The 21675-nt window shown below is 40.3% G+C and overlaps 1 protein-coding gene and 1 long non-coding RNA gene across 2 annotated transcripts in view; both read left to right on the top strand.

Moving 5' to 3' along the window:
- Positions 1-3417: 3417 nt before the first annotated feature.
- On the top strand, positions 3418-10881 carry LOC110966321 (uncharacterized). The gene is made up of 6 exons (XR_007944070.1): positions 3418-3522; positions 3629-3797; positions 3953-4052; positions 4328-4403; positions 4981-5088; positions 5264-10881. It is a non-coding gene; the product is annotated as an uncharacterized LOC110966321 (long non-coding RNA).
- A 3683-nt stretch (positions 10882-14564) lies between these two features.
- LOC110966319 (uncharacterized) overlaps positions 14565-21675 on the top strand; it is a 32420-nt gene continuing 25309 nt past the window's right edge. Inside the window, exons 1-2 of the mRNA XM_022215653.2 lie at positions 14565-14684; positions 20585-20644. Of these exons, the coding sequence (XP_022071345.2) occupies positions 14565-14684; positions 20585-20644 (180 nt within the window). The remainder of the gene's footprint in view (positions 14685-20584; positions 20645-21675) is intronic.

The raw sequence follows: 21675 nt of genomic DNA, 5'->3' as shown, positions 1-21675 counted from the left end.
CTGCTTTCTCAACATCAGACTCTCCAGATGTTTTGTATTTTTGTCAGTGATTAAACAGGACAGGTGTTTCTGGAGCTGCTGGGAATGTTACCTTTCTGTGTTAGCGGCAGAAAAACCAAGACAAACATTTGCATAAAAAGACCTAGTTGGGGTAGATCAAGCTTTGTGTTGTTTCCAGGTGGAGCAACACCACCCAGGGCTATCATCATCTTCTTAACATATTGAGATGCCTGACAAAATCCAGATAACAATGTGACTCAGACAGATGTGGAACCTGTCTGATTCATGTCAGAAATAATAACGCTGTTGACAACAGCATTATTATTTCTGACAACAGCCTGTTGTAGGTTCACTGAATGTCACTGTGGATTCAGCAGAACCATTTAAACACCTCCAGAAGTCCTGTTTGCTGCCCACAGCTGCTGTGTGTCGCATTGCTTCTTCTGAGTTTAACAAACACCTGCGGCATCACAGCACCAGAAACCATCGGTACATCGTTACGCGCATTTACGCACGTGGTGCAGCAGCAGTCTCTTGATTGGAATCGGACGATAAAACATTTTCTGTGGACTTGTACACACCATGTCAGCTGTTTCACACAGACTTAGGGTATATAGGGTGGAAGTGTTTGTATTAAAGCTTCTCTGGATGAATGCTGAGCTCCATCAGAGTTTCAGGACAATATTATATTAGATAAGTCGCACAACATGTGATTTGACTGTTTTAGATGTGTTATTGAACTGGAGTTCCAAGGTGAACGTCATATCAAAGTTCCTCACGCCCAGGCGCATGTGTGCATTATTTAAAACCATGGAAACGCTCCGAGCGCATATAAAAGGCCTGCAGATCTATTGGCCTCTTTTGCACCTGGACTGAGAGTTCTTGCAAATTGAACCGCCGGAAAAAGTCTCAAAGCATTTCAAAAGGAACCTTAGAGAAGACAAACATCATTGGATCGCGAAAAGAAGAAGACGAAGAAGAGCCAGAACATATGGAGCCCCCTAGGGGACATTTCTCCGTGTTGTATATCCTGTCCTTCGTGTTTGTGTTTTATTCCTCCGCGTTTATTTTTTAAGGAACACTTTTGTCATTTTTGCGGTTGACAAGTTGTTTTTCAAACACGTACTTCATGTTCAAACACGTACTTCGTCGTTCAAACACGTACTTCGTCTTTCAAACACATACTTCGTGTTCAAACACGTACTTTGTCTTTGGCCCGAGCAGTCTTACTTGGGCAGTATGTTGGATGTGCAGCAGGGGAGTCAGAGGGCGGATTCCTACAGTACTACTTCCTGTCCAAACTTAGTTTGAAGTTTGTTCTGCCTGGCAGACCGGCTGATCATCACCCTGGAACATTACACGCCAAACGGTAAATAATTATTTTAATGAATACCGCAGTGCTTCGTCTATTGTTCTGAAATCTGCTTATCTGAAGTCACATTAGCCCTTTCTGTATTTATAGCAGTTGGACTGCTTCGGTTTGCACGCTAGCATGAAGCTACCACACGCTGCACGGACTAGCATTACTAAAAGGAGCGCTTGTTTTTGTTCAATGGGACCGCGCGCGGGGCGGTGCGCTTTTTATACATTCAGAGAAACAGCCGCGGTTTGGTCAGTAGAAATAGTAAACAAAAACGAGCGCTCCTTTTAGTAATGCTAGCTCATGCAACGTGTGGTAGATTAATGCTAGCGTGCAAACTGAAGCAGTCCAACTGCTATAAATAGCACGGTGAAAGCTGTTCTCAGAGACTTCTATGAGTCTCCTTGTCAGTGTATAAACCTGGAATCTGTGTGGAACAGGCTCAGGGTGGCCGGTGCGACCTACGGGGGGTCCCAGGCTAACACCAGAGATCCCATGATGCTTGGGGTCGCCACCTCAATCCTGAGAATCTTGGAACTGGCCGCAGTGTTCCTGGAGGGGTTGGAGGTTTCCCCTCCCCAGGCTCAGGGGGAGCCAGTGGCTCCCTTCTCCTGTGACTCCCCTGACTGCCAACCAGTTTCAGACTCCCTGTCATCCATAGCGCCCCCTGCGCTGAAACCTGGTCACCGAAGACACGGCACCAGAAGACGCCGTAGCTCCCCGACGTCTGCCCTGTTCCCATTCCTCCACGCTCCTCCCCCTCACTATCACCATCTCCTTTACTTGTCCCTCCACCCATTCCTTCACGCTCCTCACCATTTCTCCCACCTACTCCTCCTCCTCTACCGATCCCTCCACGCTTCTCCCGATTCCTACCGCCTACTCCTCTATCGTTCCCTACTCCCATTCCTCGGCTGAATCCCAAACCGCCCCCTACACACTATCCCTACACACTACCCCTCCGTTTGCGCGTTCCCGCGGAGGGTCCTCCATATTAAGGGCCGTCCCAAACCGCGTAGTGCGGAGGGAGAGTGGACTGTTCAGCCCTTGAATAGCGAGTCTGCATCGATGCTCACTCTGGACAACTTTTTCAGGAAGTGCAACGTCGAAATGGAGGAGGAAACAACATATCGATGTAAGTTCCACATGCGTCCATTATTTCTCCCACGCCTTTTTCACACTGACAGAACATCACAAAAAGAGTGGTGAAAAAAGATAAAACAAAAGAAACAAATCTCCTTCTCTGCTGATGTTTGATTTAATTGTGCACCCCCTGACACCTTAAAATTTGAACACAACTGACAGAATTCATTTATTCATTTGCTGGATTTGAAATGCCAGATAATAGGATTGGAACACATGTGGGATGACTTCAAATTATTTGAAGCAGAATGTAGCCCCTACATCATTGCCTGCAACCTGTGCCACAGCGCTACAGCCATGCACAGTAGGCGTCTTTGTGTTACCATGGCGATGACGTCTTCCGTTTTCCGGTGAGGCGACAGGGCTTCCCATTCCTGACGATCGTATTTATACCCTCCCCCTTCAATTAAAGTGCCCTTCACAGCTGCAAGTGTGACTTCTTTTGGAGTGACACTCGGTAGTGTAGGGGGAGTGTGTAGGGGGCAGTTTGGGATTCAGCCCTCCACACTCCTAACCAGCCCTCCCTCCTCTGCTTGTCCCTCCACCCATTCCTCCATGCTCCTCCCCATTCCTACCACCTCCTCCCCTACCTGTCCCTCCTCCCATTCCTCCATGCTCGTTCCCCTCCCTGCCACCTCCCTCCTCTGCCTGTCCCTCCACCCATTCCTCTGCGCTACTCACCATCCCTGCCAGCTCCTCTCTATCCCTCCCACCTCTTCACATTCCTCCATGCTCCTCCCCATCCCTCCCACTCCCGCCTCTGCCTGTCCCTCCTCCCATTCCTAGACACTCAACAAAATCCCTCCCACCTCCTCCTCCCTGCGCTGTGCAGTGGCCCGTGACAAGGTAAGTTTTAGGTTTGGATTTTATATTTGTAATACAAGAAGTTTTTAAATCTACAATAGGAGGTGATACATTTTCAGCAAGATTGTCACATTTTTCTGTTGTTTATTTCAGCCCCAAGTTCTGATGACCTCCGGTCTCAAAACTGAAAGAAGGATGAGAAAAAGACCTAAGAGGTGAGACACAGCTCCAAAAGACACATGAAAGACGTTTTTAAATCTCTAATGGGAGGTGATACATTTTCTGCAAGATTCTCACACGTTTTCCTATTGTTTTTTTCAGCCTCGAGTTCTGATGACCTCCGGACTCAAAACTGGAAGAAGGATGAGAAGACCCCAAAGATGATAGACACATGAAGACGAGGAACTGAGCCCACGAGAGATGATCCTAAAGATGACAACCAGCCAGCAATGAGATGACAGGACAAGTTTGTGAGGAGCAGAATTCACTGGTAATTTACGTGTACCTTCCGAAGAATCACCCTACAGATGCTGCATGTTTACATAGGGATTTAGCATACTGCATATTGCCCACTGAGAAAATGTAATTCTGTCTGGATCAATGGAAAAATCAATCCACGTGTTCTTTTTTGTTGCTTTCAACAAGGATGGAACACTGAGAAGAAATAAGTCATTTTCAAGAAAAGATGATGGGAAACATGTCCAGGACCAGTGCAGGAGACGTGAGACCACTCAACGAAATCAAGGTGAGTCGATGGAGTGAACTGGCTCACTGGTACGGTGTACATTTTAGGACATCGTCAGGTCTCAGGATGCGGTATCAGTTATCAGGAAAACTTCTGTCATTTGTCAGATGAAACGGCTTCAGACCAAACGGCCTCAGCCCACACGGTCTCACTTGTCAAACCAAACAGCGTCAGATGAAACGGCCTCAGCTTTCATAATAAAAGCCATCAAGCAAAACGGCGTCAGCCAAAACGGCCTCAGGTTGTAAAACACGAAATTATGTTTTATTTTGAAGGTACCGGAATTGCAGATTGCGTCATCAGTATTCGACGGCCGAAATTTTCAGCTTTGCAGCTGCATGGGATACGAGAGTAAGTTGTTGTTTTCCTTTTATTTTTTGCTATGTTAAGATAGTCAGCGTATTTTTTAAGTTACCCACCTAAAACCCTGCCTTAATGATACTTTGCACGAAATATGGGCACGATGTCAAGTTCTTTCTTAACCTAGACAAGTATATTTAGTTAACTTTATTAGCTTCGTGTTACTGTACGATCGCGTTTCGTTTAACCCTTGTGGGTTGCTTTAATTTACTACCCTTTGAGGTAATCAGAGGACATGAAAGTCCTCTCCCAAAGCTGCTGTATAAACAGCATTTTAATTTTTTATGTACCATTGTACCGAGTACATCCATGGAGCAACACTTGCAGCAGTGCTTCATACAGAAAACTGCATTGTGAAGGTGCCATTATCTATAATATTATTTAAATTAATTTTGTCAAATGTTTTACAGCAATATTTGTTTTACAATATAAATAATGATAAAATAGCCACTCACTCCCCCTATGGATGAATTTGGACATTTATGTTCTGGTCAACTTGTTTATGTTTCCTGAAGTTTTTAGTAACACTTTTCCTACTATTTTTTCTATATTTTTCTTGTTTTGTCAGCTCACAGGAGATGATGCCAGTTTCATGTCCTTGGACCTTTCAATGGCTGTAGAGTACATCTACTCACAAAGGATCATCCGTCAGGACATAAAACCAACAAATGTCTTGGTAAGCAAATTGTTTCATTTTGCAATTTCTCTCAGATCATTCTTTTGTCAATCTCACTTGTACACATCCTAAATCAAGATAAACATAAAACACACATACAGAGATAGAGACCCATACACACAGACATACACATAGTTTTGTCAATTCTGTAGAGTTCTGTGTTCCTACCTTACAGGTTCACTACCCATCAAAGAGGGCAGCCCTGACTGACTGGGGGCTGGCTAACATAAGGGACACAGTGATGGTTCGGCATGGAAGCAGGTTCGCTGTGCCTCATGGCACACTGATATGTGGTCCCTGGGGGCAACTTATCTTGAGCTTCTCACAGGATCTGTTCCTTGGGAGAAAAAGAAACAAAGAGAGCTGTCTGCCCTAATGGCCGCCCAATCCTCACCCCATGCTCTTAGGCTCCTTGATGAGAGGTTGGCTTTCCTTGGAAGTCTTCTGAGCTATGATCCCTCATCAAGGCCCAGAGCATCTGCAGTCGTTGAGTTCCTGAAGTCACAACTCGATTTTCAAAGCAGATATGGCTTCAATTGGTAATCTGGATAGCAATGTTTTATGTTGTATTTGTTTAGTTTCTGGTTTAAAGCTCATGTATAATACATGTGTTCAAGAAAACATAATGTTAAGATGTAAAATTCAAACAGTTATTACGAAGTTCATTTTGTCTTCAGAAAAAAAAAAACATTTTAAAAATTTCCAATTCTGTTAATTTTGTGCATCATAAACCTTACTTTTTTTTGTTTGAAGTTTGATTTTGCCGCATCAAAGCTAAATCCGCGTTTTGGTGATCCATAGTGGGATGTTGCATGCATGTGTGAATGTGTGAAGATCTGGATTGACTACGCAGAGGAAAGAGGTGCTAAGAATGGCAGTGACAAGCGGTGTGAATGGCTGGATGATGAATGGAAAAATGCAATTTCTAAATGTGCATCTGGAGTGTGGCTGAGTGAACTCCCGAAACTCGCTTGAATATTGTTAATATTGCTGGTTTGCAAAAGCGTTGTCAAGACCCTGTGGGCTTACTCCAATCTGCGGAAACCAACGTTTTGCACCCGGGAAGGCAGATGCTGTATTTCGACAATGGGCATTAAAAGGGTTAGAAAATATTGCAGACCTATATTTGCCACAATCAGACATCATGATGTCCTTTGTGGAAATAAAATGTAAGTATGACATAGACAAAAAATATTTTTTTCAAATTTCTTCAGCTTAGAAGCTTTATTAGAACCAGCCAAAACACTGTTTTAACCAGGCCCCCAATATCTAATCTAGAAAAAAATGATGTCTAAAAACAACTTAAACAAAGGGGCTATATCAGAACTATATAATCTGTTAGTGTCAAGTTCAACTGAGACTTCAGATAAAAAATGGAAAGAGTGGAAGGAAGATCTAAAGATGGACATAACATCAGAGGACTGGGAACTGATTTGCACCAAAGCCCACACTCAATCAATAAATACCCGATTTAAATTGCTACAATACAAATGGTTGTTGAGAACATGTATTACACCAGTTAAATTAAATACGTTTAATAGCAACATTCCAGATTTTTGTGTTAAATGTAATGAGGCAAAGGGAACTTTATACCATTGTATGTGGGATTGCCCAAAGGTTAAAAAATTATGGGGGGGAGATTAAACAAACAATAGAAAATATTATTTCTAAAAATATTTCAATGAACCCTGCTCACTTTATTTTGGGACTTTATCTGATAAAGTCTGTGGGCTTTATTGATAATTGGAGCTCTTTTTGGGGAAAACCTGGTCTGATTAGGAGAGATGGCATCCATCCCACTTTGGCTGGTCCAGCTCTCATTTCTAGGAATATGGCTGATTTTATTAGTACTCCTAAAGCATGACAACCCAGAGTTAAGACCAAGATGCAGAGCTGTAGTCTTACACACCTCTCTGCAGTTTCCTCACAGCTGTCACCCTCCAGTAATTCAGTTAGCTTTATTGAGACTGTGTCTGTCCCCCGACTACCAAAATTCAATAAATTAAACAAATCAAAAATATACAAAAGAAATAGTAACCACAAAAATTTAATAAAAATTAATACCACTATTTCAACAGAGCACAGAGACAGGAAAATTAAATGTGGTCTGTTAAATATTAGATCTCTCTCGTCTAAATCTCTGTTAGTAAATGAGTTGATAACTGATCACCAGATTGATTTGTTCTGTTTGACTGAAACCTGGTTGCAGCAGGAAGAATTTGTTAGCCTAAACGAATCAACTCCCCCTAGTCATATTAACTGTCATATTCCTTGAATCACAGGCCGAGGAGGAGGAGTAGCAGCAATTTACCATTCTAGTTTAAAATTGAACCAGAGGCCTAAACCTGATTACAGCTCATTTGAAAATCTCACTCTTAGTCTCTCTCATCCAGATTTGAAAGCTCAGAAACCAGTTTTATTGTTGTTATATATCGTCCTCCTGCTCCTTATTCTGAGTTTTTATCTCAATTCTCAGACTTTTTATCTGAATTAGTGCTCAGTTCAGACAAAGTTATTATTGTGGGTGATTTTAACATTCATGTTGACATAGACAGCGACAGCCTTACAACAGCTTTTAATTCATTATTAGAGTCAATTGGGTTTTCTCAACATGTAAATAAACCAACTCATAGTTTTAATCACACTCTTGACCTTGTCCTGACTTATGGCATAGAAATTGAAGAGTTAACAGTATTTCCCCAGAACCCTCTTCTTTCTGACCATTTTATGATAACATTTCAATTTAAAGTAAAGGATTGTTTAGCAGCTGAGAACAAATATCATTACAGTAGGTGTTTGACAATTCAGTATCTAAATTTAAGGAAATAATACCCTCACTGTTTACTTCAGCAACATTTACTGATAAATCAGAAGGCAAATATTATAATTTTACCCCCACAGAAGTGGATTATTATGTTAATAATGCTTCAGCCTCACTGCGTACAACTCTTGATAGTGTTGCACCTGTAAAAAAGAAAGTTATATCTCAGAGAAGACTTGCTCCTTGGTATAATTCCCAGCTGCGGATTTTAAAGCAGGCATCCTGAAAGCTTGAAAGAAAGTGGTATTCCTCTAATTCAGAGGAAGTGTATGTGGCTTGGAAAAATAGTCTAGTAATCTATAAAAAAGCTCTTCGTAATGCCAGAACAACTTATTATTCATCTTTAATAGAGGAGAACAAGAACAACCCCAGGTTTCTCTTTAGCACTGTAGCCAGGCTGACAAAGAGTCAGAGCTCCGTTGAACCTTGCATTCCTTTAGCTCTAAGCTGTAACAACTTCATGAGCTTCTTTACACATAAAATAGTTATGATTAGAGATAAAATTAATTTGGCCCTTCCTCACAGATGCTTTTGAATTGGCTGTTAGACCTGATGAATATTTAGAATTCTTCACTCCTATATGTCTCTCTGAACTAATTTCAACAGTTTCTACATCCAAACCATCAACATGTCTTTTAGATCCTATCCCAACTAGACTCTTCAAGGAGATTTTACCTTTACTTAATTCTTCAATGTTAGATCTGATTAATCTCTCTCTAGTAACAGGCTATGTACCACAGGCTTTTAAGGTTGCTGTCATCAAACCTTTGCTTAAAAAGCCCACTTTGGATCCAGATGTGTTAGCTAACTATAGACCAATGTCCAACCTACCATTTCTCTCTAAAATTCTGGAAAGAATAGTTGCAAATCAATTATGTGAACACTTACAAAGGAATAATTTGAAGTGTTTCAGTCAGGCTTCAGAGTGCATCATAGCACAGAAACAGCTCTGGTGAGAGTTACTAATGACCTTCTCATAGCATCAGATAATGGACTAGTCTCTATACTTGTTTTGTTAGATCTTAGTGCAGCGTTTGACACAATCAACCACATAATTTTATTACAGCGTCTAGAACATTCAATTGGCATTAAAGGGACAGCACTGGACTGGTTTAAATCCTACTTATCAGATAGGTTCCAGTTTGTGCATGTCAACAATGACTCTTCTGAGCATACTAAAGTTAATCATGGAGTTCCTCAGGGTTCTGTCTTAGGACCGATACTTTTCACATTATACATGCTTCCTTTAGGCAATATTATTAGGAAGCATTGTATTAACTTCCATTGTTATGCAGATGACACACAATTGTATTTATCTATGAAGCCAGATGAAACTGATCAGTTAGCTAGACTGCAAGATTGTCTTAAGGACATTAAAACCTGGATGACTTTTAACTTCCTACTGCTAAATTCAGACAAAACTGAAGTCATTGTATTTGGCCCCAAACATCTTAGAAACTCGCTTTCAAAGCAAATAGTAACTCTGGATGGCATCACATTGGCCTCCAGTACTACTGTGAGGAATCTTGGAGTTATTTTTGACCAGAACATGTCCTTTAACCCTTTACGCTTCAGTGCATCGTAGGTGTACCGCCGGCGGTACACCTACTAATTTGCATAGGAATTTCAAGAATGTCCGACGGCTGCAAACCCGATTATACAAACACTATACGCCGATGGAAAGCTTAGATTCTCATGAATCCACCGGTATAAACCACTTTCAGGTGCGATTACCACAGCGGGTGAGAAAAACACATTTGTCCGACAAAAACAAATATTCATCCATCCGTTCTCTATACACGGCTTCAACGCACACAGCGCGACTCACATTTCCGGGTTCATTATTACACACAGAAAAAGAGATTCCACAAAAAACGGCCATAATCCAACCTTTTACATCCAGACAACACAAGCCAGTAAACTATTTTGTCCAAAACATGTCCTGAAGTCGGTATAAAATCCACGAATCGGTCGTTTTCAAGGAAATGCACCTTGCGATGTGCGTCCAATATTCCCTGTATTTTTCGTAATTTTTTTTATTTAAAAATAGAATATTAGCGATTTTTTGTACTGAAAACGGCTGGAATTGACTGAAGCTTAAAGGGTTAACTCACACATAAAGCAAGTCTGTAGGACTTCCTTTTTTCACCTGCGTAATATTGTAAAAATCAGGAACATCCTGTCTCAGAGTGATGCAGAAAAACTAGTTCATGCTTTTGTTACTTCCAGGCTTGACTATTGTAATTCCTTATTATCGGGTTGTCCAAATAGCTCTCTCAAACATCTACAGTTGATCCAAAATGCTGCTGCGCGAGTACTGACAGGAGTTAGCAAAAGAGATCATATTTCCCCTACATAAATAAAATTGAATTGAATTGAATCCAAGGCGACGTAAGTACACCAAGAGTGAGCGTGTAATAATAGATTCAAGCCTCCTGCATGCTAAAAGATTACTTGCACTCTTCTGGAAAAAACCTTGCATACCAAGATTAGTAGACTGGGCAAGGCAGATGTTAATAACCTTTCCTCTAGAAAGAGTGGCATATGTACGAAAAGGGAGACAGGATTCGTTTGAAAAAGCGTGGGGACCCTTTATTGCTTTTGTGAAATCCATGAATTTAATAGATGAAAGTGATGAGGTGGAATGAACAGTTGTGATGTAAACCTCGTAGAACTGCCAGAATAGAGGAAGGACAGGATTACCTGCTGTTCTGTATAAAGTACTGTATTTATGTATTTACATGTCTGAGAAGATGGTTTTTTTCTTTTTTTTCTTTCCTTCTTTTTCCCTTCTTCATTTCCTTATTTTATGAAGATCTGTTTAATATGCAAGTACCACATTATGGTTTAAAATATTTGCATAATTGAGTAAGTCTTGTAATGTATACTGCAACGCATATATGTACCTGCATACAAAAACTGTTAATATATTGTTAAAAAAAAATAAAGCATCTTGGGACAATTTGACCTGTAACTGGCGTTATATAAATAAAATTGAATTTAAATCATATGTATCTTGTAATGTTGGAGGAATTCAGCCATATATGTTGGAAAACACATTTTCTTTGTCCATTAATCTGTTGATTGTTTTCTCCAGTAATTAATTTCTTGTTTTGGTTTATAAAATGTCAAACCCAAATATATTCAGTTTACTGTCATTAAAACCAAAAATATTTACATTCATGATGCAGGAATCAGGCAGTTTTTCACTTTTTATCTTAGTTTAGTCAGAAAGATGGTTAATCAAGTGTGCATTGTTGCAGCTTGTGAACCGTAGAAGTTTTTAATCTTTGGGGCTGAATGTCAAAAAACATTTAGAAACCAACATCAACAAAACACTCAAAGATTTGAGCATCATTAAAAGGAAATCCAACTTTTGCATGACAATGTCTAATTAAAGGACATTTATTTCCAACATAAATGTGTGATATTAATCCTGTGGAGCTTCTCTTCACATCGTCTTCCACCTGGACTGGTTTGGTCGGGAGCATGTGCAACAAACATCTGAAAAACTGCACTTTAACATCAATGAATGACACTGAGGTTTAATCTCTACATAAATGAGACTGAGTCTGGATGTGCTGCTCTGTCATTAACTCCTAAGTTTAGGGAAAGTTCAAACAAAAGAGGACACAGTTCAGATAAGACTTGAGAATGAGCTTATTTTGAACAAACATCTCAGACTTTTTGAGCTTCAGCACCTCTAGCAAGATATTTTAACAAGCAACTCAGGAGATTCAGAAATTGGAGTGTGGCCTGCGGGCCTGATGCAGCCTGCCTCCACATTTGGCCCAGCCCGCTGAACATCAGAGACACATTATGATTTTTTTTTTTCAGTCTGGCCACACGATCGAGACTAATACATGCATAGAACGTGACATTCTACTGGAACCTACAAAAGGATTCAGTGTTTCCTGTAGGATTTTTTTCTGTAGATGGCAGGCTCGCCGCTCACCCCCCCTATTTCCTGACTTTATTTTTTCTGTGAAAAACCCAGAGAGGGTTATTTGGTTACTATTTATTTCATAAATAGTGTTATTTATGTCATTAATAGTGTTTTTATTTCCTGACTTTTTTTTCTGTGAAGAAAATATTAATACCCCGGAAAGGGTTATTATTATTTGGTTATGTGAGGCATTCTGGATAACAATGTTTACGTTTAGGCATCCCTGCGATCGTCACACTGTTTCTGTTACAAACTGACCCCGGCCCCCCCACCAGAGAAGGGAAAAGTTATGTGGCCCTCACAGAAAAAAGTTTGGGGACCCCTGTTGGAGAGAGTTAGCTTCAGCTGAGCCAAAGAAAAAGTGGGACGCTAACCTAGCAAACATTTCAGACTTTTCTCTGTGAATTCTGAGAAATAATTTCCTATTTAATGACAGAGCTACTCATCTGAACTCAGTCTCATTAAAACAGACTCTAATTCAGTGTCATCCATACATATTAGAGTGCCTATATAATGAGAGTGGCGACATGACGGGTCCAAAAAATTTTGGTCACGTGATCTATAGGAGCCATTTTGTTTCCTATTCATGAACGCCGGTTATGCCTGTTAACGTTGTTTACAACGCAGAGAGTAAGTCTAGGACTTTTTTGGCTTCATAAATACCTGAAAAATGACGATCGGAGAAGGGATTACACATGTTTAGATTTCCCAGGAGTAGTGAAAAGAATGAAACTGTGGGTAAATAAAGTCCGGAGAGTGGGATGGAAACCGACTTCATCATGATTTTTGTGCCAGGTTAGTCCCATGTATGTACTTTCATGTTATGATGTATGGGTGAATGACAGATAGAAAAGTTTGATGTGATTTTAGGCAGTTGTGGTTATTTTGACTTTGACCATTTTCGTGCATGGAGATGCATGAAATACGGGCCGCTGAAGTTTAACGGGGTAACCCGTTAAACTTCAGCGGCCCATCTGAGCTTCGACAACAGCCTCCCTGTTCATTCACATGATTTCCAATTCAACAAACAGCTGACAGTTTTCTGTTTCCTATTTTCTGTTTTCAGTCCAACCTGCAGTCACTTATCAGCCTCATATGACCCGAACAGGCTCCGTGTTCTTCACCTGTTTCTGGACTGTTAGCCGCCGTTAGCATGAGGATGCTGTTAGCCATATGCTTACAGCTGCAGCACCGTACAGGCGGACGGGAAAACGCATTTTACTAAATTGACCAAAGCTGCAAGCTCGATGATAGAAACATTATACACCCATGGAAAGCTTAGATTCTCATGAATCCGCCGGTATAAACCACTTTCAGATGTGATTACCACAGCGGGTAATATAAACACATTTGTCCAACAAACAGCAAATAACGTAAACAGCACAACTCACCTTTGAAGGCTCAAAACTAGTCACAGATGAAAATATTCCACAAAACAGCCATAGTCCAACCTTGGACATCCAGACAAAACAAGCGAGTAAATTATTTTGTCCAAAACATGTCTTGACATCAGTAAACAATCCATAGTTTTCGTGAATGTGCACCTCGCGCTGCGCGTCCCATATTGAGTGAATGGAAACAAAATGGCTTCAAATCCCCAGTTGTCGCCACTCTCATTATATAGGCACTCTAATACATATTAAAGTGCAGTTACCTAAAATGTTTGTTGCATGAGCTCCAACAAAACCTGTCCAGGTAGAAGGCCACTTTGACAAACGGGAAGTGGAAGATTCCAAGCAGATTTATAGAAGGGGGAACTGGACTGTACTATGTGTGATTGAGTATAGAGGGGTATTTTGTGGGTTTTTAAGGCTGATAATGATTATTAGTGAGACATTTGGAGTAGATATTCATTTGCAGTAAATGAAAGTATTTAAAACCTTGGAGTTGAACTTAGAAGAACACAAACTCTAACAGAAAACTTTGATACAGTTTTGTTTTGTTTACAGATGATAAGTTAAAGGAGTTTTATTAGTGACATAAAACCAATCAAATCACTCCAGAAGACAGGGCGACCACAGGTAGATAAAGGTTCAGAGCCAAAGTAGCGCCATTTTTAAATACATTTATTACTGTAAATCAGTAAAATCTAAAATACTGAAAATCAGTAAATCAGTCAGCCCACAATTACTACAATTCTACAATGTTTGTGTCTTTCCTTTGACTTATTTGTATAATATACGATGTATATGATGGCATTTTTTCATACCAAAGGCTATACTATGATGTTTTCTCAGAGACATACTGAGTGAACACTGACCCTCGCAGCCCAAACATCAGACCGGCCCACTGGGAAGGGTCCTGGTCCTCCCGATTAGCCACTCCCGGCCTGGAGTGCCCGGCCTCTATGTCAGCAGGCTCCACCATTCATTCACATGACCTACAGATGGACATCCGAATTATGATTCATGTTGGCAGTAATAGCACTCATTGAAGGCAAATGGACTTCACTTAAATCAATGCTGATTCAGTGTATAGGCTAATTGATGAAAAATGATGCTGGACTCCGTATTTTTCTCTGGACGCCTCTACCTGTGATCAATGATGACACATCATTCAGCCGCTGGGTGTCGAGGTGGAAAACAATAATGGGAAACTTAAGCAACCAGGTGTCAGATTACCTATTCTCACCTGTCCTGCCGATGTCCCGCCATCTCTCTCTCTCTCTCTTACTTCGGGTGTTCAGTGAGTCTGTCTGTGGGTGTCGGAATGGGTAGCGGAGCGTCTGTCAGCGAAGAAACGCCGCCGGAGAGGCTGGAAGTCGAGGACGCTCAGCCTGAAGCCGGCCCAGCCTCCACACCTGCGGAATGGAGCGAGGACACCCTGCAGGTGGAACAGCTCTTCAGCTCAGGAAACATCATTTAGTTGAGTTCTATGATGAGATACAAAGTCTCGACTGAAGATCAGACCCAGACTATTTTTTTGTTCTAAACACGTTCTAGTGAAGTTATAGTAATGTTTTCAGCAGGAAGTACAGTTAGTGGCCAAGATGTTAAAAATAGGGTAGTAGTATCCTTTTCAGAGTTATCCTGCCTTTATTAAGATAAGACTATTCTAGTTTAGTCTTAGGTAACTTCGAACATTATAAGAACATTACCTGCAAGCAAACAAGAACATTCCAAACCAAGCATTACAAAAATGTTTTCAAGATTGATGCCTCAGATGACAGAATGTTTTTATGAAACATTGGTGTAATGTTCACGAGAGAATATTTTATTTGCAGTTCTCTGTAGCTGTTTTGGGGGTTGTTAAGGAAACACATTGTAAAACATTCTTCCGTTAAGCATGCCCAAAATGCTACATAATAGCAAAGGATGACTTTTCTCAATGCACCATTAGGAAAATGGTTTAAGAGGAACTTTTTTAGAATGTCTTTAGAGAACTTTAACCTTCCTTGATGATGGACAACACTGAAATGGATCGTTGCAAATGATAAATATCCTTAAAACATTCTTTGAACAAAAAATTAAAACTTTAAAACATTTTTAAAACTTGCAGGTAATGTGAATAATGATGTGGGAACATTCCCTGCTAGCAGGGAGAGAACTTCACACAAAGTTCCTGTGTGTTCCAGGCAGATGTGAAGACAACCAAACCTGACAATCACATTGTGGACATTCTGTCTGTGAAGAGTGAGGAGAGCAATGTAGATCAACAACAAACTCCACAACTAAACCTGATTCCAGCCGTGACTGTGAGCACCTTTTTCATATCAGTAACCTACCTGTCCTGGTATCCATTACATGTCTGGTTATATCACCATTTGCAGCTTTCAGTCAGGTAACCTGATTCATCCAACTCATTACATCTGTGTTGTGTTAATAGAAGATTACAATGTCTATTGACAGAAATTTTAAATTCTGTTTGAAATGTGTATTTAAATGATATTTCAAACAGATTTTGTTATCTGCTGTCCACTTTTACTAAAACACATGATAAAATATAGCACTTTGCAAAAGGTTAAGTTACTTCAAGTTGAGTATGTTTTCAAAGAATGACATAAATAGGCAGTGTTTTTATTTAACTTCATGCCAAGTGCATTTAGGAGGAAAAAAACTAAATTGAATCAATATTTGGGTGATTACCACCTTTGAAAGAGACCCAGAGCCCCTGGATAGACTTGCACACAGTCAGGCTGCTTTGCAAGAAAGTTGTTCATTATCTTGGAGAATGTGTCTAAATTCTTGTCTGGATTTAGTCCGTCTCATTGTTCTCTGTCTCTTCATGTAATCTGAGGCTGACTCAATGATGTAGAGACCAGGGCTCTGTTGGTAACTACTGTGCATCTGTTGCAAGACTCTTTGTTCTTCTTGTGGCTCAACACAGTTCTTTATTACTCTGGCTGGATGCTGGAACTAGCTGAATTTTGGCACAGTACTGTATATTAATAATGTATAAAACACCACTCTTTATCAAAGATCAGTACATTTATGAACAACTAAAAGTTAATTCAACATTTATTCCTCATTTGTTTAGTGGCACCAACTCAACATGTGTGTTACCTACATTTTGATAAACTAATTCATTTTGCACAAACGATAGAAACAGTGCAGTAAATAACGTTGAATGCCTAATCTCTGTTTTGTAGATGATCCATCTAAATAACATGCAAATACATCAGTTTATTGAAGCTGAAGTTTAAAAGTTTTATTTATTGTTTTGTCCTTGTCCTCCAGAAACTGGGATATTGCTCAGTCATCATTGCATTTTATGTCCATGACTAAAGCTTTTTTTATAACTTTTCTCTTACTCTATCATAGTTATACATACAGTGGAGCTTGTGGCCGGTCACAGTGGTAAAAAATGTCAGACACAGTTGTACATTTTCTCTAACCTGATTGTGCTGCATGGCAATGGTGTTGGCAGGAAACTGTGGCAGAGGGTGAGGAAGTGTCTTTGGATTTTGAGAGTTTCCTCCACAACAACGGGACACTCTACAGCTGCTTCAGCCACCATGGGAACAGAGTTTATGTTGACGAGTCGGAGGTAGGAACCACTGACCTAAAAGTGAAACACAAATATTATAGAGATAACAAACGCATTAGAGATTGCTGAATTTAAAGCATTAAGCGCAAAGCCACTTTGGTTCTGTTTAACCATTTACTTTTACATTCCACATAATATTATCAAAAATGTCTGAAAATACCCAGAAAACAAATATTAGGGGGATTGGTGTCACTATAGATTTACACCCTGCAACCTACATCATGATGACTTACGGTGTAATAATACAGTACATACATACAGTATACACACACACACACACACACACACACACACACACACACACACACACACACACACACACACACACACACACACACACACACACACACACACACACACACATGTTTGTACTTCTATCTTAGTGAGGACATCCATAGGCGTAATGCATTTCCTAGAGCCTTACCCTAACCTTAACCATCACAACTGATTGCCTAAACTTAATCCTTACCCTGACCCTAACCAAACCTCAATTCATACCTGTTCTCGAAAAACAAGTCTTCACCCTCAAACATGGCTGTTTCAAAGTGAGGACCGGCCAAAATGTCCTCACTTTGTAAAAATGTCCTCACTTTGATAGTTAAATGCAGAAAATGGTCCTCACCATGTAGCAAGTACAAGAACACACACACACACACACACACACACACACACACACACACACACACACACACACACACACACACACACACACACACACACACACACTATGTTTTTCTATCATTGTGGGGACATACCATTGACTCCCATTCATATCTAAGCCCTAACCCTAAACCTTAACCCAGACCAAAACAATGCCTAACCCTAAAGAAACGTTTTTTGCATATATATATATATATATATATATATATATATATATACATACATATAGTTTCTTGTTCATTTCAATGCCTGGTACTACTAAAGACAGGCTTAGGCTTAATTGTATTCCCAGGGTATGTAAGAGGACATTTCATGTCATAAGCAGCACTGCACATGCAAAGGCCCAGAGTGGTTTCCTGCTTACATTCAGCTGTAGCACAACTCAGAAGTTGTCAACTCTCACATGATGCCTCAAACAAAAGAATTATGTGAAGCCACAAAGGCAGCCATCTTGGCACTGCTGGAAATTGTCATGAGTGACAGACAGGTAGCGAAAAAAACTGAAGATCTCCAAGACAGCTATTCATTACACCAAGAAAAAAATAGTCAAACATGGTACTACCAAATTGCTGGCTGGTCGCGGCAGGAAACGTCTTTCTACTTAATGAGACGACTGTGCACTCATCCGTTCCTGTGTCAGGAATTGTCGTCAGAGTTCCAGGGACCTTAAAAATGAGTGGGCACTGTCGAGAAATGTGACTTGTTCAGCAAGGTCAGTTCAAAACCGACTTCTTGAACCTGGTCTGAAGTCACATAGGGCAGAGAAGAAGCCCTTCATCAACGAAAGGCAGAGAAAAGCCCAGTTTCCCTTTGCTGAGAATCACAAGGATTGCACTGTGGATGATTGGGCTATGGTTCTCTTCAATAATGAATCCAATTTTCAGTTGATGCCTACTCCAGCCAACTTACTGGTTAGAAGGAAGTCTGGAGAAGCCCACAAACCTGACCGTCTTGCTCCCATAATAAAACACACAACAGTAGGACATACACACGTGGACAAAATTGCTGGTACCCCTCAGTTAAAGAAGGAAAAACCCACAATTCTCACTGAAATCACTTGAAACTCACAAAAGTAACAATAAATAAAAATTTATTGAAAATTAAATAATCAAAATCAGCCATCACTTTTGAATTGTTGATTAACATAATTATTTAAAAAAACAAACTAATGAAATAGGGCTGGACAAAAATGATGGTACCCATAACTTAATATTTTGTTGCACAACCTTTTGAGGCAATCACTGCAATTAAACGATTTCTGTATTTGTCAATGAGCGTTCTGCAGCTGTCAACAGGTATTTTGGCCCACTCCTCATGAGCAAACAGCTCCAGTTGTCTCAGGTTTGATGGGTGTCTTCTCCAAATGGCATGTTTCAGCTCCTTCCACATATGTTCAATGGGATTCAGATCTGGGCTCATAGAAGGCCACTTTAGAATAGTCCAACGCTTTTCTCTCAGCCATTCTTGGGTGTTTTTGGCTGTGTGTTTTGGATCGTTGTCCTGTTGGAAGACCCATGACCTGCGACTGAGACCAAGCTTTCTGACACGAGGCAGCACATTTCTCTCCAGAATGCCTTGATAGTCTTCAGATTTCATCGTACCTTGCACACTTTCAAGACACCCTGTGCCAGATGCAGCAAAGCAGCCCCAAAACATTACTGAGCCTCCTCCATGTTTCACCGTAGGGACAGTGTTCTTTTCTTCGTATGCTTGGTTTTTGAGTCTATGAACATAGAGTTGATGTGCCTTACCAAAAAGCTCCAGTTTGGTCTCATCTGTCCAAAGGACATTCTCCCAGAAGCTTTGTGGCTTGTCAACATGCATTTTTGCAAATTCCAGTCTGGCTTTTTTATGAGTTTTTTTCAGCAGTGGTGTCCTCCTTGGTCGTCTCCCATGAAGTCCACTTTGGCTCAAACAACGACGAATGGTGCGATCTGACACTGATGTACCTTGGCCTTGGAGTTCACCTTTAATTTCTTTGGAGGTTGCTCTGGGCTCTTTGGATACAATTCCAACGATCCGTCTCTTCAATTTGTCATCAATTTTCCTCTTGCGGCCACGTCCAGGGAGGTTGGCTACTGTCCCGTGGGTCTTGAACTTCTGAATAATATGAGCCACTGTTGTCACAGGAACTTCAAGCTGTTTAGAGATGGTCTTATAGCCTTTACCTTTAAGATGTTTGTCTATATTTTTTTTTCGGATGTCCTGGGACAATTCTCTCCTTCGCTTTCTGTTGTCAATGTTCAGTGTGGTACACACCTTTTCACCAAACAGCAGGGTGACTACTTGTCTCCCTTTAAATAGGCAGACTGACTGATTATGAGTTTGGAAACACCTGTGATGTCAATTAAATGACACACCTGAGTTAATCATGTCACTCTGGTCAAATAGTTTTCAATCTTTTATAGAGGTACCATCATTTTTGTCCAGGCCTGTTTCATTAGTTTGTTTTTTTAAATAATTATGTTAATCAACAATTCAAAAGTAATGGCTGTTTTTGATTATTTAATTTTCAATAAATTTTTATTTATTGTTACTTTTGTGAGTTTCAAGTGATTTCAGTGAGAATTGTGGGTTTTTCCTTCTTTAACTGAGGGGTACCAACAATTTTGTCCACGTGTGTACATACCCTGTAACAAAACAATACGATCAGTACAAAATACTTAAATAATACCAAAATTGTTATCTCCTTATTTAATATTTTCAGATCTTCTTCAGTACCAACATTTATGTACTGATACAACCTGCACTGGCAAACCAAAGATTACACTGTAACTGTGTGATTGCACTTCATTTCCTAGGCTGTAATCTAAAGTGTTAATGATTCACGAACAGAAAAATCTATCATTTTTGCTGTGTAAAAGCTCTAAATAAAAGTCTCCAAGTTCTTATTCTGCACAACATTTAGATGACACATGAAGCAACTTGAGGAACAAAAAGAAAAAAAATAGGAAATGTAATTTGAGTCATTTATTGCTTGTAGCTGATGGTCAAAGCTCACCTCTATCTTTGTCTCGACATTTTCTGTATATAATGTGGTTTATTTCACACATTTGACATCTTGTTGTTGCTCTGTCTTCCAGAACCTACAACTTTTTCCAAAGGAGTGGTACAATCAGGGACGCTTCATCACCACCAACGAGGTATGTGTGTTGGTAATTAGTTTCACTAGAAATTAAATAAAACTCTGAAGAACCACAAAATCCAGACCGCTCAGTTGCCCTCTTTTTTGCCATAAATCATAGCAAGATGTTTGAAACTGGTTCAATAATAATTTGTCAGGAAGTCTTGTTTTTTTTTTGTTTGTTATGTTTTGTTTTTAATTCAGGGATTTAGTCAGCTTCAGACTTTGGCCATCAGCCAGTCAGCAGTCAGGGAGGATGACCGAACTGACAGCATCTACATCCAAGGCAAAGGAACAGTCATGACCTACATGTTTGAGGTAAGATTAGAGTAAGGACAGACGAAACAAAGACAAACTGAAATTTTGATGCGGTAGTGGTTGCAGCTCCAAATTGTACCAAATTTAATTTGTTGTCCACACAGCAGTTACTGAGATGTTTTACTTTGAACCACAAATGTCTGCCTGCTGGTGCATCCCTACAAAGTTTAACCATTTCATCTTGTAGATGCAGAGATAAGTGAAAACTGATCCACTGCTGTTGCTATAAGAAAACCAAGACATCACCAAAGTCTGCACAATTCATTTTATGAGGACCATAGCATGTCAGAAATATTACTGCAATCCATGCAATACATGTTGTGTTTTTGTCTGGATTAAAATGGCGGACTGACCCTCAGACATAGACATGGCTCTGTAGAGTCAGTCTGCTAGCAGGGTTAAGAAAGGCTATGCCAAAGTTACAGCTTAAGCTACCATGTGTAGAATTCTATGACTGCAAACTCTGGCACCTCAGGAGCCATGTAACATCCATCCATCCATCCATCCATCCATTATCTATACACCGTTCAGTCCTCACAGATGGAGGACACCTGGACAGGTCACCAGTCTATCACAGGGCTACATATAGCAACAAACAATCTCATTCACATTCACACCTACAGACAATTTAGAGTTATCAGTTAACCTCTGTCTTTGGACTGTGGGAGGAAGCCGGAGAACAGAGAGAACATGCAAACTCCATGCAGAAAGATCCCAAACTGGGGATCGTCT

The sequence above is a fragment of the Acanthochromis polyacanthus genome, chromosome 8 (assembly GCF_021347895.1).
Source record: "Acanthochromis polyacanthus isolate Apoly-LR-REF ecotype Palm Island chromosome 8, KAUST_Apoly_ChrSc, whole genome shotgun sequence".
NCBI lineage: Eukaryota > Metazoa > Chordata > Actinopteri > Pomacentridae > Acanthochromis > Acanthochromis polyacanthus.
Note: the sequence above shows the minus strand (reverse complement) of the source record. Positions and strands in the feature narration are given on the sequence as shown.